General features: G+C 46.9%; 1 protein-coding gene across 1 annotated transcript in view; it reads left to right on the forward strand.

The window, feature by feature from the left end:
- Positions 1-15909, forward strand: part of TAF8 (TATA-box binding protein associated factor 8) — a 146146-nt gene that overhangs the window by 100426 nt on the left and 29811 nt on the right. Inside the window, exon 6 of the mRNA XM_085647188.1 lies at positions 7667-7814. Within this exon, the coding sequence (XP_085503314.1) occupies positions 7667-7814 (148 nt within the window). The remainder of the gene's footprint in view (positions 1-7666; positions 7815-15909) is intronic.

Genomic DNA, 15909 nt, shown 5'->3' on the forward strand with positions numbered 1-15909 from the left:
TGAGGCACAGGGTCAGACTGATTTGCATATGGCCATGTCTGAACTGGGGTGGCAGAGTGGGCTAAAGAACGGTGATGGATCAAACTCAGATCTGTTGACTGGGTGTGAGTGTTTGATTGGTTCTGATGCTCCGTCCATCACCACCACCCCCTTTTGTACTGCTTTGTTTTTTTTTCAAGCCCATATCCTAGATACAGCAAAACACACAAGATGATGGACGGAATGTTGCACATTGGCAAAACATTCACCCCAGTCACAGATCTGGGTTTAATCCATTGTTATTTTGCTCACCACACCACCCCAGTTCAGACATGGCCATATGCAAATCAGTCTTGACCCTGTGCCTCATGGGAACAGTCCAACCCGAACTGCCAAGCCATGCCTTCCCTGGACCGGAATCAAGCATCCTAGGACCGGTTTCGGGGTTTCACCCCTCTTCAGCCGGGACTTCAGTTGCGTAGGGAGCACGGGACCCACGTCTGGGCATACCCTTCTCACATAGGGCGAACAGCAAAACACACAAGATTTTGGACGGAATGTTGCACATTGGCAAAACATTCACCCCCCAGTCACAGATCTGGGTTTAATCCATCGTTATTTTGCTCACCACGCCACCCCAGTTCAGACATGGCCATATGCAAATCAGTCTTGACCCTGTGCCTCATGGGAACAGTCCAACCCAAACTGCCAAGCCATGTCTTCCCTGGACCGGAATCAAGCATCCTAGGACCGGTTTCGGGGTGTCACCCCTCTTCAGCCAGGATAGCTTGATTCCAATGGCGTAGGGAGCACGGGACCCACGTCTGGCCATACCCTTCCCACATAGGGCGAACAGCAAAACACACAAGATGATGGACGGAATGTTGCACATTGGCAAAACATTCACCCCCAGTCACAGATCTGGGTTTAATCCATCGTTATTTTGCTGACCACGCCACCCCAGTTCAGACATGGCCATATGCAAATCAGTCTTGACCCTGTGCCTCATGGGAACAGTCCAACCCGAACTGCCAAGCCATGTCTTCCCTGGACCGGAATCAAGCATCCTAGGCTGATTTGCATATGGCTGGGATCAAACTGGAATGGCATGGTGAGCAAAAAAACGATGGATTTAGGCCCAGATCTCTGTCCTGGGGTGAATGTATGACATTGTTCTGCATTCTGTCCATCAACTGTTGTTTTTGCATATCCTAGATACAGCATGTCTCAAAGAGACAGAGCAATTGCTGCCTAGGCGAGGCCTAAAAACAGGAGACTTCTGTACATACTGCTGTGAGACTGTGTTCTTGAACATCTCCGCATTCATTTCAGTTTGTCTCTCCTGCCTGTCAATTCTGAAGCACAAAATCAATCTGGCGACTCGAGTAATCAGGCAACGAGTGCTCGGGCAACTTTAGCAGTGTTTCAGTCTTCCTTGCCTCACTCTCTCGCCAGTCATCATTTGTAGGAAGGAGATTAATGGAAACATAATAATGAAAAAGTGCGCAGCATCACAAGTCAGATAAGTAATCTGAATGATTTTATAAGTGGAGTCATTAAGATGATATCTCTGACTTAAGGTGGCATGCCTTTATCAAAAAGGCAAGGGCAAGCTAGCATAAAATGAACTGCGTCACTATGTTGTATTTTTTAAACTGGTGATTATTTGCATAACGAAGCCAGTCCCTGGTCCACCACGGTCTCCTAGTGACCGATTGTTGTGGAGGGACGCGGCTCCTCCCCCTGCCTCTGTCGTTTCCGCTGACGGCTCGGCACTTAAACAAGATGGACGCCCGTCCGTGCGCCCAAGGCAAGCCCGTCTGCGCCCGCCCGCTTCCCGGAGGCGGCCGGGGTCGCATTTTCTGCCGATTTTACCCAAGCAGCAAATAAAGTACTTGCATACGACAGGGAGACTCTGATTGAGCTGGGCTCCTCCTGCCAGTGCAAGAAGGTTATAAATATTGAGACTAGCGCTTTTGTAATAGGGTGTAAACATTGCAGCTGGGGTGACACTAATGACAATACACAAAGACAGGAGGAGCGGGGTGCTATAGATAAGGAACAACAATACATCGAGGCTCTACTGTTAAACTGCCTGTCGCTCAATAAACATGCTTTGCACATTTATGATATACTATCTGAGACCAAACCTGATTTTTTGTTTCTGACTGAAACTTGGCTCTCGGATTCGTCCAATCCAACCATAGCTTCAGCCATCCCCTCTGGCTACTCTATTATAAGGAAAGATCGGGTTGGAAGCAAGGGAGATGGAATCGCTATTATTAGCAAAACGGACATAGCCATTACTTGCATTCCCCTGGAGGAAATGGAAGGGGCTGAATGTCTGTTTTCAGACTACTCTGTCCCCCCATCAGTGCCTGGCAGGAGTCCTTTTGTACAGACCCCCAGGGCCGGCAGGGGCTTTCTTGGAGTCCATTGGCGATGTAATTTCGCCTGTGGCCTCCAGATTTAAACACTTCCTCGTCTTAGGGGATTTTAACATACACATGGATCAACAGGACACCGTGGAGTCGTTTCCTTCATAGAATCCCTGGGTGTGCTCACTATCATTCCTTGTATATCTGCCCCCACGCATGAGAAAGGTCATACCCTTGATCAGGTATTTGCAAATTGCTCAATTCAGACAGAGCCTCCTCTACCCCTTCTCTGGTCAGATCATTATCTGATCAGTTTCAGGCTACCTAAATTGTTAAAGCACTTATCGACTCAGGTTAAGCAGCCATCTTCCACCTCCAGACCTCTTCATAAGATTACTCCGGATGCTCGAAAATATGAACTAGACCTACATCCCCCATTACTCACTGGTGACATAGAGCCATAGAGCCATAGAGCTGGATGCAGAGGCTCTTGTAAAGTGGATTGCACAGGGTACTTTGACACTTTGACCCTTGCCCCTCCTACCCCATGCCCTATAAGAACAATCAGACGTTCAGCCCCTTGGTTCAACGACACCTTACGTCAGAGTAGAAAGGACTGTAAACGCCAGTTAAGAGTTTGGAGGAAGGATTTTAAGGCTGAAAATAAAAGGAACTACAAAGAGGCCCTAAGAGACTACCACAAAAAGATACAGGTAGCTAAGAAGAACTTATTTGCTTTTAAAATCGAATCTGCAGGAAATAAAAGTAGAGACATTTTTGACATTGTAAAAAGTTTCTCCTCACCTAGGACTGTGTCCAGGTTATCCCCTCCCTCCGAGTGGATTGGTAATCTAGCTAACTTCTTCTACACGAAGATCGTGACTATACAATCCTCGTTTGACAGCCCAAGTGTGAATGATGGGTCGGCCACTCTTCAGACTGCCACTCAGTGCCAGGAAGAGAGGAGAAATACGTTCATACAGTGATCAGCAATTTTGCAGAGGTCAATATTCTGCTTCACTCTAGTCAATCTGGCTTTAGGCAGAATTTCAGTGCAGAGACGGCACTGCTGGAGGTATCTGAATCTATCAAAGTGACCTTGGATGCTGGTGGCAAAGCGGTCCTGGTTCTCTTAGACCTCTGCGGCTTTTGACACCGTGCCCCACGGCCATCTCCTTCAGAGGCTGAGGGCGGGTGGGTTTGAGGGCACGGTGTTGAAGTGGTTTGCCTCCTTTTTAGGCCTCGCCTAGCTATTGCGATAGCAATCGCTATGCGAGACTCTAGTAAGGGGCTCCCAAAAGTGCTCCCAAAAGCGGATTGTATGGCGAGCACGCGCACAATCACGTGCATCGTGCCGCCATGCAATCCACTTTTGGGAAGCGCTTCAGCCCACTGGCGCGTGCACCTACTTCAAAGGGTCCGCTCCCCCGCCTTGCGGCCAGGCGACGTAATCCAAGCTACGGAAAATCCAACCAATCAGAGGCAACATGCGGCCATGAGAGGCTTCACTGTGCGAACGAAATGTAAAAAGCATAGTGTAGTGCATCGCCATCTTGGAATGCATTTCATTTTGTTTGTTGGATGACGCTGACTGATTTAGGTTTCGTTTGTTGAAATAGAGTGTGCCTGAAAACTCACTTTTCCCCCTCAATTTATACTCTCTAATGCAACAGGATACTCTTCAGGGTCACTTCAATATTTTTTATTAGAAAAAAGTGCCCTCGATTAATAATTTCTATTCTGCTTGCCTTTTGAACTGAGTTTACTCCTCCTAATGAGTCACTGTATCTTTTCCATGTTCCACACTCCCTCTTCACAGCAGCCAAGAAGGCTTATATCATGTGTGCCCCATTTAAACTGTTTAAACATTCATTGCTTTTTTTCCCAGCAAACAGTACTCTGCATGCTAGGTGTTTTAAGCCCACAGTTACAGTGTTAAAAGCTACAACTAGAAGTCCCAGAATGCAACTTGCTTTGAGTAAAGACTGATTGCAAATTTCACACGTTGTGGAGTCACGTGGCTATTTTACATTGACATCTATAGATAGGTCCGTAACATGTTCCCATCATGTAACCTTACTTTGAAACCAGTGGGAGAAAATAGTGCTGGGCTGTTAAGAGTTAAATGTCCGTTTCCTGTTAAGAAGGCACATGACAAGTTGATGTCCGGTGGCATTTGCTAAAATTCTTTTCCTTCCCTCCCCCCCCCACCCCCCCCCCCTTTCTTTGGATAACCGTCCCACGGAGTCTAAAGTCTTCAAATCTCTGCGCCATCCATGCCAGCCTCAACGTGGTAAGTATGAACAAGCATTGGCATAGCCAATAGGTCTCGCTCTTGGGACCTTCTAAGTATTTAGTTATGCAGCACAATATTCTTGGTGCAACAATAACTATTTCATGGCTAAACACTTAAAAGGTCCCAAAGGCGAGACCTATTGGCTATGCCAATGCTTGTTAGAGGATAGACATCAGGAGGTCTGGTCACCCCCCTTTTTTGGCCAGTATGCCATCTTTGAGTGTGGGGGTGCCGCAGGGCTCTATTTTGAGCCCTGTACTTTTCATTCTGTACTTGGCCCCCCTGGCTACTTTGGCTGAAGAGAACAAGGTCACAATAATATCGTACGCCAATGACACTCAACTGATGTTCATCTGTAGGAAGGGAGAAGAGTTTAATGGGGAGAAGATCAACAAGTGCCTAAAGGAAATGTTTGCTTGGTTTAACCATAACCATCTGAAATGTAACACAGACAAGTCCAAGATCATTTTCTTTGGCTGGCCCCCGCTGGACGCCTGGAAACAATGGTGGCCACAAGACCTGTCTCCTCCGCAGGTTGCTGTTAGGACTGTGAAGAACCTGGGAGTAAAAATGGATGACGCCCTTTCTATGGTAGCTCAGGTGCAGTCAGCAACCGGGACCCGTTTTGGTCTCCTGCAGATGCTTCGGAGGTTTTTATTTCTATTACAGACCTCGTACAGAAAAAGTCATTCAGGCCCTTATCTCTACATTGGACTATGCCAACGTCCTCTATCTAGGCCTCCCAGAGATCTTACTCAGCAGATTGCAGGTGGTGCAGAACACGGCAGCCAGGGCTGTTCTGAGTCTCGGGCTTAGAGAGCGGATCTCCCACCATCTTAATAATCTGCATTGGTTACCTGTTTGCAGTAGAATTCGCTTCAAAGCTCTGGTCTTGGCCTTCAAGGTCCTGCATGGTGTGGGAGCAAAGTACATATGTAGAAGAGTTTCTTTTTATGTACCCCGCAGATCTCTTAGATCTGCTCATTTATATCTAATGGCCACCCCTAAGTACCTCAGAGCTCGCAAAGGCGGTCGCTCTGTGCAAGTGTCTGGACTTTGGAATAAGCAACCTCTTCCACTTAGGCAAGTTACCAACCTGCTTGCTTTCAGGAAACAACTGAAAACCTGGCTGTTCCAAAAAACAATTTAATTCTTTTTTTTTTCTCTTTTTCCTTTCACTTTCCCTTCCTCTGGTTTTTTGTTCGCTTTTCTGTCTTAGCGCCGGGACACTCTTCTGAGTAGCCGTGCGCTCTATAAATCTACTTTAACATAACAACATGTTATGGTTATAAAATCTTAATTTGTAAGGTAAGCTGCTTAAAACAAAGGTTTTATTTTAACCAGCAAAATTGAGAAAACATGATGTGTGAGAGAAAAGAATGAGGTCAAAAATAATTTACTCGTTTAGAGGTACCATCATGCATAATATTTAAGTCTTATACTCACCTTTCGAAAAATTTCAAGATGCTTCTGCTTTAAGAAATTGCCATTTTCATTTTTCTAGTATATTTTTAAGGGTTTAATTTCTTATGTGCATACATTTAAAGTGATGTTTGCCTCTAATTACATAACTTCCACTGGGAGCACACACCATTGCAAAGTCCTGCAAATGTCTTACTTGCCAGGGGCAGAGTCCTTTTTAAAAATATGTGCCATGACAGTGCTACCCCCGAGGCCCAACATTTGTTCAAAAGACCACAGCCAACCATATTTAATGTCAGTGTGCTAAATAACAAGGCTGCATAGTTGTGATTTAGCCTCTTTCCTCTTTAATCCACCACCAGGCACTTACAGCCCCTTTAACGCATCCTGGTTCCTGCTTTCTTCCTTTGAGACGTTTTTACCTCTTTCTCTTCCTTCTTCTTTCCTCCTTGTGTGTTTTTCTCTCTCTTGCTCTTGAGGAAAGTCTGAGTAAAAATGAGTGTTGGGGCCCCACCCGGAACTGCTGGCTCAAATTAACCACTAGTGTCCCATCTTGAGTGTTGGGGTTATTCACTGCAGACTGCAACAGGTGATAAAATAATAAAGTGTGCACAAGCAGAGGGGTCCACACAGACAGGGAGTTGTGACTACTACTGTGTTAGATCCAATATGTGACAGGCACCTACCAATGGCGGCCATGTAGAGAGAATGCAAAGTCCCTGATGCGCATTTTCTTGCACAATCTGTGCTGTAAAATACACCCCCTAATTTCCAACATTTTCTTGGGAGAGAATACCCGAGTAGCCCCTTGAAAAAGGTGGTCTGGTGTGATTCAGTAGCTAAATCCAATACAGGTAATGTATTTATGCCTCACCACTTTTAAACTCCAACAGCCGCCTTTGTTTCTCACTGATGATGCTTTCTTCTTAGTGGCATGAGTCATGCTGGTTCTTAAACACGGCTTGTTCTCTTATGCTTGTATTCATCTGCTAACCACCTCAAACAGAAGAAGTATACAATAGCAAAAAAATAAGTGATATTTGGTACAGAAGATGGTGAGTGAGCGAAGACAAGAGGCACATAAAAGGTACATTTGACTTAAGGAAGTCTTTATGATGCAGGTTGTGTATATGAAGTCAGCTATTGGGGATCATGGATGGAGAGGATTCTCCAAGTTGAAGTTGTCAGTGTTTGAGTACAATTTGTGTATCTGTACAGAATGATGAATAATGTAAACAACGGAAAATGACAGGCTCTTGTGGAGCCCCAGGGATCTTTTGGGGAGATGATTCTTTGTTCTGTTTGTAATAGGTATGTGATGGGCATGCAGAGAGAGATGGTTAGTACGTGTGGGCGGGGTTTGAGGGGATGGAAAGAGAAGCCATGAATTTACATAAGCAGGATTATTAGAAAAGTATAGTCTTGCCAGGGTTTCTCTTTTGTGTGGTCCTGAGGGGCTTTGAAATCCAGGATACACGAGCAGCAGATCTCGCAACTGTCTTGTCTTTTTGAGCTCTGTTTAAAATGTATGTAGGTATGAGCTTAGTGGCTTCCTTTGTAAACACCTACCTGTCTCTCTGTCTACCCTCAGACATACCGTGAACCAGTCTCAGATTATCAGATCTTGCGTGAGAAAGCGGCATCCCAACGTCGGGACGTGGAGAGGGCCCTCACCCGATTCATAGCAAAGACTGGAGAGACTCACAGCCTGTTTAAGGATGACGTCAGCACATTCCCATGTAAGGGTCACTGTTGTCAGTGGAATGACATGCATCTATCCCGATGTCAGTACCCCAATGTTTGTAGAGATGTACTGACAGCCCTCTGTCCCAGCTTCTGCGAGCTTCTTTGCCTTCTTATTATTGAGGAACATGTGCACAAGTGGAACTTAAGTTCTGACTCTATGAACCTCCCCTGCCGCAGCAGTCATTCAGACAACTCATTGAATCTGTGTTGATGAAACATCCACCCCTCTTCGTTTCAGTAAAGTGTGAAGCCCCCATCAGTCTTTTTGATTACTCCTCAACCACCTGTCCTTGGGAAGCTTTGAAAACCAATTCATCTGTGGGAAACCTCTGTGCCCTCTGATTCTGTGAAGCCTTCATTGAACATTTCTTCCATAGAGGCCTCAGTGACACTGTGGTTCCTGGAGAGCCTATGTATTCAAGATATTACATGGAATGGCTCTTTGCAGGTCAAGTCATTTTGCCCGCTCCATCTTTGGGATCTCTCTGAACTCAGTCTGCCATTGGAAAGTCTCTCTACCACTTCAGTTTTAGGATCCTTCATACCACTTCATCCACAGGGATCGTCTGTCACTTGCAAATTTCATAAAGCATTCTGTGTCCCCTCTGCCCCCATCTTTTTAATCTATTTGTCATCTGCCTCTAATGCCCTTTGTCCCTCTAAATGATTGGTGTCTCTGTGCCTCTGCGAAATCTCATTCAATGTCACAGACTTTCCTGGGTTCACTTAGGGATTGTAAGCATGTAGGTGTCACTTATAGTGGTAATTTGTTTGTGTTGAAAGGATTCTCTCACCTACGCCTTAACCAGTGGCGTGCATGATGGTCAAAAGCAGCACAAAAGATGCAATAGAGACTTCCAGATCAAATCAAAATGGGTTCGGGAGCAATGCAATTCATGACAAACACCTTATGAACGTTCGCTCCACCACACCAGGGTACGCTAGTTTGAGAGATAGACTTTTATTTCATACCTCTGTTCTTGTTTCAGATTACAGCTGCACTTTGTTTTTAAATTTAGGACAGATCAGTGTAGGAAGCTGGGTTTCTGTTGCAGTAACCCCCCCACTTTTTGCCAGATTTCTGATACACTTTGACTTGAAGTGCCCTGTGTCACTGCCTATCAGGTTCCCAGGGCTTGTGTTCTTTCCCAAAACTGTACCCTTGTATCCCCAATTGGCACCTCTCTGGCCACCTGTAAGTCCCTGGTTAAAGGTACCATGGGTAACAAGGGCACTGAGACCAGGGAAGGCCATTAAGGGGTGCAGCATATTGTGCCACCCTTAGAGGTCCTGTACCTTAACACAAACACTGACATTGTAGGCTGCGTGTTTTGGTGCAGAGACAAGTGAAGAGTCGTAATGGCACACATACCTGTGTGCCATGCCTGCAACCCACTGCCTGTGGTATAGGTAAGACACCCTTCTACCTGGGTGCATTATACCACTGGTGAGGGTATAGTTGCATGAGCACTGTACCCCTACAGTGTTTGTCTATTCTTAGACATTGTAAGTGCAGTTAAGCCATAAAAGAGTATATGGTGTGGGAGTTTGTCATTACGAACTCCACAGCACCATAATGGCTTTACTGAATTCTGGGAAGTTTAGTAGCAAACCTCTCAGCATAATAAACCCACACTGGTGCCAGTGTGGGATTTATTAAACAATGCACTCAGAGGGCATCTTGGAGATACCCCCTGAAAAGCAACTATCCTCTGGTGGGCTCCCTGACTGGTAAATACCAGCCTGTCACCACAAGACAAGTTTCTAGACCCCTGGGGGGGGGAGCCTTTGCTCCCTGAACCCAGAAACAAAGCCTTTCCTGGTAGGAAGAGCCATCTGTGACATGGGAGCTTCAAAGGCCTTACCGCTTTTGTAACGCAACCCCTAGCCTCTCCTGCTATCAGGAGCAGGTCCCCTTCTGTCTCCCCTCCTTTTCTGAGGGAAAACCGTCCAGAAACATTAGCCTGCCCAGAAGCTGTTCCCACCTTTGCCAACCCTACCCCTCAGGTGGGGGAGGCGAGGTGAAGGCCATTCTTCAGTGCCCGCCATCTTGCAGATGCAGGCACTCTCCAATCAGGATTAGGGATTGTGTCCACTACCCCACGTGGGGTGAGGACACTAAGGGTCTAGTCACCCTAAGGTCAGTAGGCTATTGGCTACTGACCTTGAGACCCCTAAAATATCCCCTAAATACAGTATTTAGGGGGCAGCCCTGAACTAAGAAGACAGATCCCCGCAACCTACGAAGGAGGACGAAATAAGACGTTCAGCAGAGGATACTGCAGAGAAGAACTGACTTTGCCCCAGCCCAACTGCCTGTCTGCTGTTTCCAAAGATCCTGTGCCAAAAGTCGCCTTTTCCTGTAGCTAGCGACCTCCAGAACCCCTGGGAGGACTGACTGCCTTCATCAAAGTCCGAATCTCCTGTGAGCAGCAGCTCTGTTCAAACGAAACACCCAAGATGGGTACTAAGCCTACTGAGGAGAAAGAAAACCGACGCATGGAACCACCACTGCACCTGTCCCCTGCGGCCCAAGTTCGAGTGGCCTGCCGGTCCCAGCGAGGTCCCTCAGCACTCCAGAATGCGGGTTCACCATGAGTTGACCCCTCCAGGACTCCCCGACGTCGCCTGCAGCCTCTGCACGGAGACCTCCCCAACCGTGAGTGGCCGACCTCAAAAACACCCCTGCATCCAGCCTCCCTGCGCCTTGGAGAAGAGATCCCGAGGTGCACCCACGTCCCAGAGCCCTCCAACTTACCTGCCCAGCTGTTGGTTCCTCCCGGAGGTCTTCCTGGACGGAGCCTGCAGCTAAAAACCAAAATCGTCAATCCCCATTGAAAACAACAAGGCACCGGACGCCGAAACAGTACCCTGCACCCGGCCGCCGCTGTGGGTGCACCTTGTGTGCTAAACCGGATACCCCTTTGCCCTGAGCCTAAGTTCAGGAGCTTTGCTTTCACAACCTTGTGGCTTGCTTGTAAGCATCCACCAACCGGAGGCCTCACTATTCTCAACCCCTCCTCCCCCCCCTCCCCCCCCCCCCCACCCCCCCTTCCCAATTGGATAACATTGGGCCTCAGTACTCTGCACCCGGCTGCCCTAGTGCTGCTGAGGGTGCTTTGATAGTGCAGCCTTGACCCTGGAGGAACCCTTGTGCCTTCCCCTGAAAACCAACTCCCAAACCTAAGTGCTTACCTTGAAACCGATAACTTAATTTCCTTCCATAGGATTGCATTGACTGCTTTTCTTTGAAAATTGTTGTGTGTGGAGTTGGTTTGTATGGAATTCTAAGAAACTGCAAATATGCAAAAACTGCTTTACTTACCTTTTCTCCAGGAAACGTCCCAGTATGCTATCTAGGCATATCACACTGATTAGAAAAAGTAATCCATAAAGTAGACTGTAAAGTAATCTAACAGTAATTTCATCTGTATTCAAAGCATTTACAAACCTATAAGAAAATCCATTATCATTCAGCTTGCTTGTATTTTTCAACCCGCCTTGAAAAGTACCATTTGCACTTACCTGTGCCAAGCTTGCTTGGTTCTAGGAAGTAAATATAACTGTAGGAAGGTGGATATCTGACTATGGTTACCCCCAACTTTTTGCCTAGTGTCTAGCTGGTTTTTCGACTTAGTTGGCCTGAGATCCTGCCATTCAGGGTCTCAGGCTGTCTGCTCTCTCTTTAAAATGGACTCCATGTACCCTAGGTACATTCCCAATTGGTAAGGATCACCTTATTGGACCCTGTACAGTGTACCCTAGGTACCCAGGGCATAGGTGTACCCTAGGCCTCCCAGGGGCTGCAGCATGTATTATGCCACCCCTGGTCTGGCCTTCCAATCAGACACAACTGGCTGATCACTCAGCTGGGGCAAGGTCGTGTAATCACCCCTTGCTTAGATATAGTATGCCTATATCTACCCTTATATATAGACACATGTGTACCTATCAGTCACTCCTATGGCAGGCCTTAACAATCCTGGAGGCAGAGTGCTTGGTAACATGTGAGATGGTGCTCTAGCATGAGCTGAGCCTGTCTGCAGCTTTCGGAATCATGTCCTTATAGCTGTTCTATGATATAGCCTACCATATACTCTTAAAGTGCCTTATAATCTTAAACGGTTATGGTAACTATGGTTTGGCTTTATCAAAACATGTTGTGTAAGGTGTCTAACACTTTGGAATAATACCCCCATACCATTTCTGGTGATGAGGATATTATTCCTCCCTTCTAGAGGGAGAGACATGTTAAAATCCTACTTTGCTGTTTAACTCTAACCAAAGCCTCAGCATCACAAAATGGATGCTGCTGCCACAGACACAAGTCTGACCTCCTGCTGCTGGGAGTGATCCCGGCAAGGGAGGCTTGGACAATAGGTTTCCTGCTTGGGGAGGTGCTAGCACCTCCCCAGACAGACTTTAGTGTATTGGGGCAGGGAGGGCTGAAAGGAATGAGACATGCCTGGGGCACACAAGGTGTCCCATGCATAGTCCAGTTCAAACCGGTGCTGGGGCACTCCAGCCCCAGTCCTGGCGCGAAACTGGACAAAGGGAAGGGGGTGTAACCACCCCCCTCCCAGGTCCCACCCATAAGGCGTGACCTAGCAGGTAACCCAGCCCCCCAGATTAGTATAAGAGTGGTAGCTGGGCCCCAGGAGATTAGATTATCCTGAACCTGCAACTTGAACAGAAACTCTGGACCTTCGACATTCGACGAAAGAAGAAGACTGAAGAATCTCCCTTGTGGCCAAGGAGTGGCTACCCTGTGCAAACAGGCACCATCAAGAGACTACCCTTTGCTTTGCTGAAGTTCTACGAGGGACCGACTGCAGAGCCCGACCAGAGCCTTGACTTCCAGACTTCCAGACTTCTCCGACCCTGATCCACAGCTGAGCTGAGATCCGTGGAGGCGACGAGAGACGTGGGACCGGCTACCTGTGAAAAGTGGCTAGTATCTTCCAGCGCAGCTTCAGAGGCACCCTCGAAGTTGTGCACCGGGGATTGAGAAGCCCCAACCCCAAGCACCATCTGCACCGAAGATCAGCCCCCCACACTACACAAGTCCTGCGTGGGGCCCTTCTGCATTTTCCTGCTTGCCGCGTCTGTCCGGTTGCTTGCCCGTTGGCTAGTGGCCTCTGTGACGACACATCCAGAAATCTTCACCGCTGGTTTGGCTCCTCCAGACTGGCTCCCGCTTCCTTGCAAAAGAGAAGCACTCCAGACCTTCCTGGTCTGCACCAGAAGCAAGTCCTCCGTTCTTCGTGGGTTCCGCTTGCCAAGGCTTGGTGAGTCCTAGTTCAACTTCGACGCCGCCGACAGCAAGAGCCTTCGTGGGACAGCTCGCCTCCTGGTCCTGGTCGTCCTCGACGTTTCCTGGTCCCCGTGGCTGCAGCGACAAGCTTCACCTTCACCTGCAATCTTCACGACATCGCCTGGTTCCTTCCTGGTTCCACGTGGTCACTGGCTAGTGACCTTGACTCTGTCCCTTCTGCTTGCAGGTCTCCTCTCTTCTTGATCCCAGCCTTGGGATCCACCAGACACTCTTCACTGACTGCCTGTCAGCAACTTTCCTTCAGGCATCCATAGAAGTCCACGACGAAACCCGACGCAAGTTCACACCTATGCACCCGCAGCCCGTGGGCTAGGTAACTTGGGTACTTCGGTGCTCACAAGGGTAGTGACTATCCTAGGGTCTAGTTTCCGAGTCTCGACTCTCTAGCTGCTTCAGAAGTGTCCTTAAACTGTTACTTTCTAACTGCTAGTAATTCTATCGACTTTTACGCATTACGCGTGAGTGTTTCCACTCTGCACCTGAATCCCGTGGGCCTCCCACTTCCTAACTGTTGCTAGTGTAGTGTAGCCCCAGCGATTCCCTAGGCCTAGGCCTATCCTATTTCCGTGACAGTGGTCCTTATACCACTTCTTTAGTATATGGTTTGCGTGGCCCCTAGGGCCTAACTGTATTACTTACCTGTGTGACTTAATGTATGCTGAAATAAGACTGTGTTGTACTTACCTCTAATCTCATAAAGAGTGCTGAGGGTTTGACTAGAATAAATACACTTTATTTTATATATATATATATATCTGTTGTGGTGTCCTTTCATTTGGTATTCAAGGGATTATATATGGTATCACAGCTGGCTTCACCTGCCATTCAGAGTTTAGCCTAAGACTGCTCTTGTCCATGCTACCACTAGGATAGCTGGTCTATAAGGTTGACTTTACAACCAATCACCATAAGGGTTGTTTGGACTGATATAAGGTGTACACTAGAACTAGTGACATCATACATCAGGCCAACTTCTCACAATAACTAAATAATATTTTGATACAAACAAATTGGTCTGAGTTCAGTCTTTGAGTGTGTGATATTTCTTGCCTGAGTGTGTACAATAAATGCTTAGCACTACCCTCTGATAAAGCCTTACTGCTCGCAAACAATACCACAAATAGAGAGTAAGGTATTATCTCCTTTTACCTCTTCCTACCTTTGGGGGTTCAACTGGACTCTGTGCACACTATACCTTACTTTAGTATAGTATATACAGAGCCAGTTCCTACATTGGTGGATCAGCAGTGGGATATACAACTTTGCATTTGTTGGACTGACTTGGTCAACACCTGATCACACAACAGAACTCCGAAATTGTCTTTAGAGTTCTGAATTTTTTGAATTGACACATTTTTCCAAATTGTTGGACAATCTTGTTAGGGCCTTGGTTAAGTCCCTTTAGAATTTTAGACAAATAAAAGCTTACTGTAGTTAGGGATAAGAGGGTTACAAGTTTTCTTTTACAATGTCTCTAAAGAAGAACCCACTATTAGTGAAAGTACAACTGATGACATAGAGAATAGGGTTGAGGAGCTTGACCTTACCCCTTATCTCCACTTAGAATTCAGGGAGTTAAGGTCTGTATGTAAGCTTAAACATATAACATGGGGTCCCATCTCTCCAAATAAAAGCTCCAGGAGCTGTTGGCAGGGTATGCTAAGGACCATCCCTCTGAGAATGGTGAAGACCTCTCAGAAGGGCAAGAAGATTGAGGGGATGAGGATACTTTACAACCTCCCCCCTCACACACACACTTCTTAGGGAGAGAAGGACCCCAGTGGCCCTGACTCCAAAAATACAAATCTCAGTACCTAGAACCCACACAGGTGAGTCAGGTGCTTCTGAGTCCATTGAGGACAGCCTAAATGAAGAGACCAACCTTTTAGTAAGGTTGGCTAAAATATTAGACCTAGAGACCAGACTCCTGGCTGTAGAAAAAGAAAGAGCAGCTATGGGCCTAGCAACCATCAATAGTGGCAGCAACTTAATGAATAGGGTCAGAGAGCAATCTTGGGATCCAAAATCCCCAAAAGGGATTGTCCCTAAATTTGAGGATGGTGATGATCTCAGCAAGTGGTTCACAGCCTTTAAGAGGGCTTGTGAAGCCAGAAAAGTGAAGAACACTCACTGGGGGGCAGTCCTTTGGGAACTGTTCTCTGGTAAGTGGAGAGACGGACTCCCGACCCTTAGTGGGGCAGAAGCAGAGTCCTATGAACTCATGAAGGGCACCCTGATTGAGGGACTTGGACTCACTGCTGAAGAGTATAGAATTCGATTCAGGGGGGCTCAGAAAACCCATAGTCAGCCCTGGGTGGAATTTGTAGACTTCTCAATGAAAACACTAGGTGGCTGATTGACTGGAAGTAAAGTTCAAGATTATATTCGTCTTTATAATTTGTTTATGGAAGAACACATACTAAGTAATTGCATTGATGAAAAGTTGTATCAGTATCTGGTAGACCTAGGTCCAATTTCTCCCCAAGAATTGGTAAAGAAGGCGGACAACTGGGTCAAGACCAGGGTGACCAGGACGACCACTGGGGGTGACCAAAAGAAAGGGTTAGACTAAAAGTCGTCACTATATTATATATCGATCGAACTTACCTGTTGAACTACTATTATATTGATCTCGACCACCTCCGTCTAAGTTCCTAACAAAATTGCATTCCTAGATTTAATACTCGCTTATGTTTATATTTGTCGTAAATGCACTGTATTATTGTCCTGTACTGATGAATCCACCCCCCACC

The sequence above is a fragment of the Triturus cristatus genome, chromosome 1_1 (genome assembly GCF_964204655.1).
Source record: "Triturus cristatus chromosome 1_1, aTriCri1.1, whole genome shotgun sequence".
NCBI lineage: Eukaryota > Metazoa > Chordata > Amphibia > Caudata > Salamandridae > Triturus > Triturus cristatus.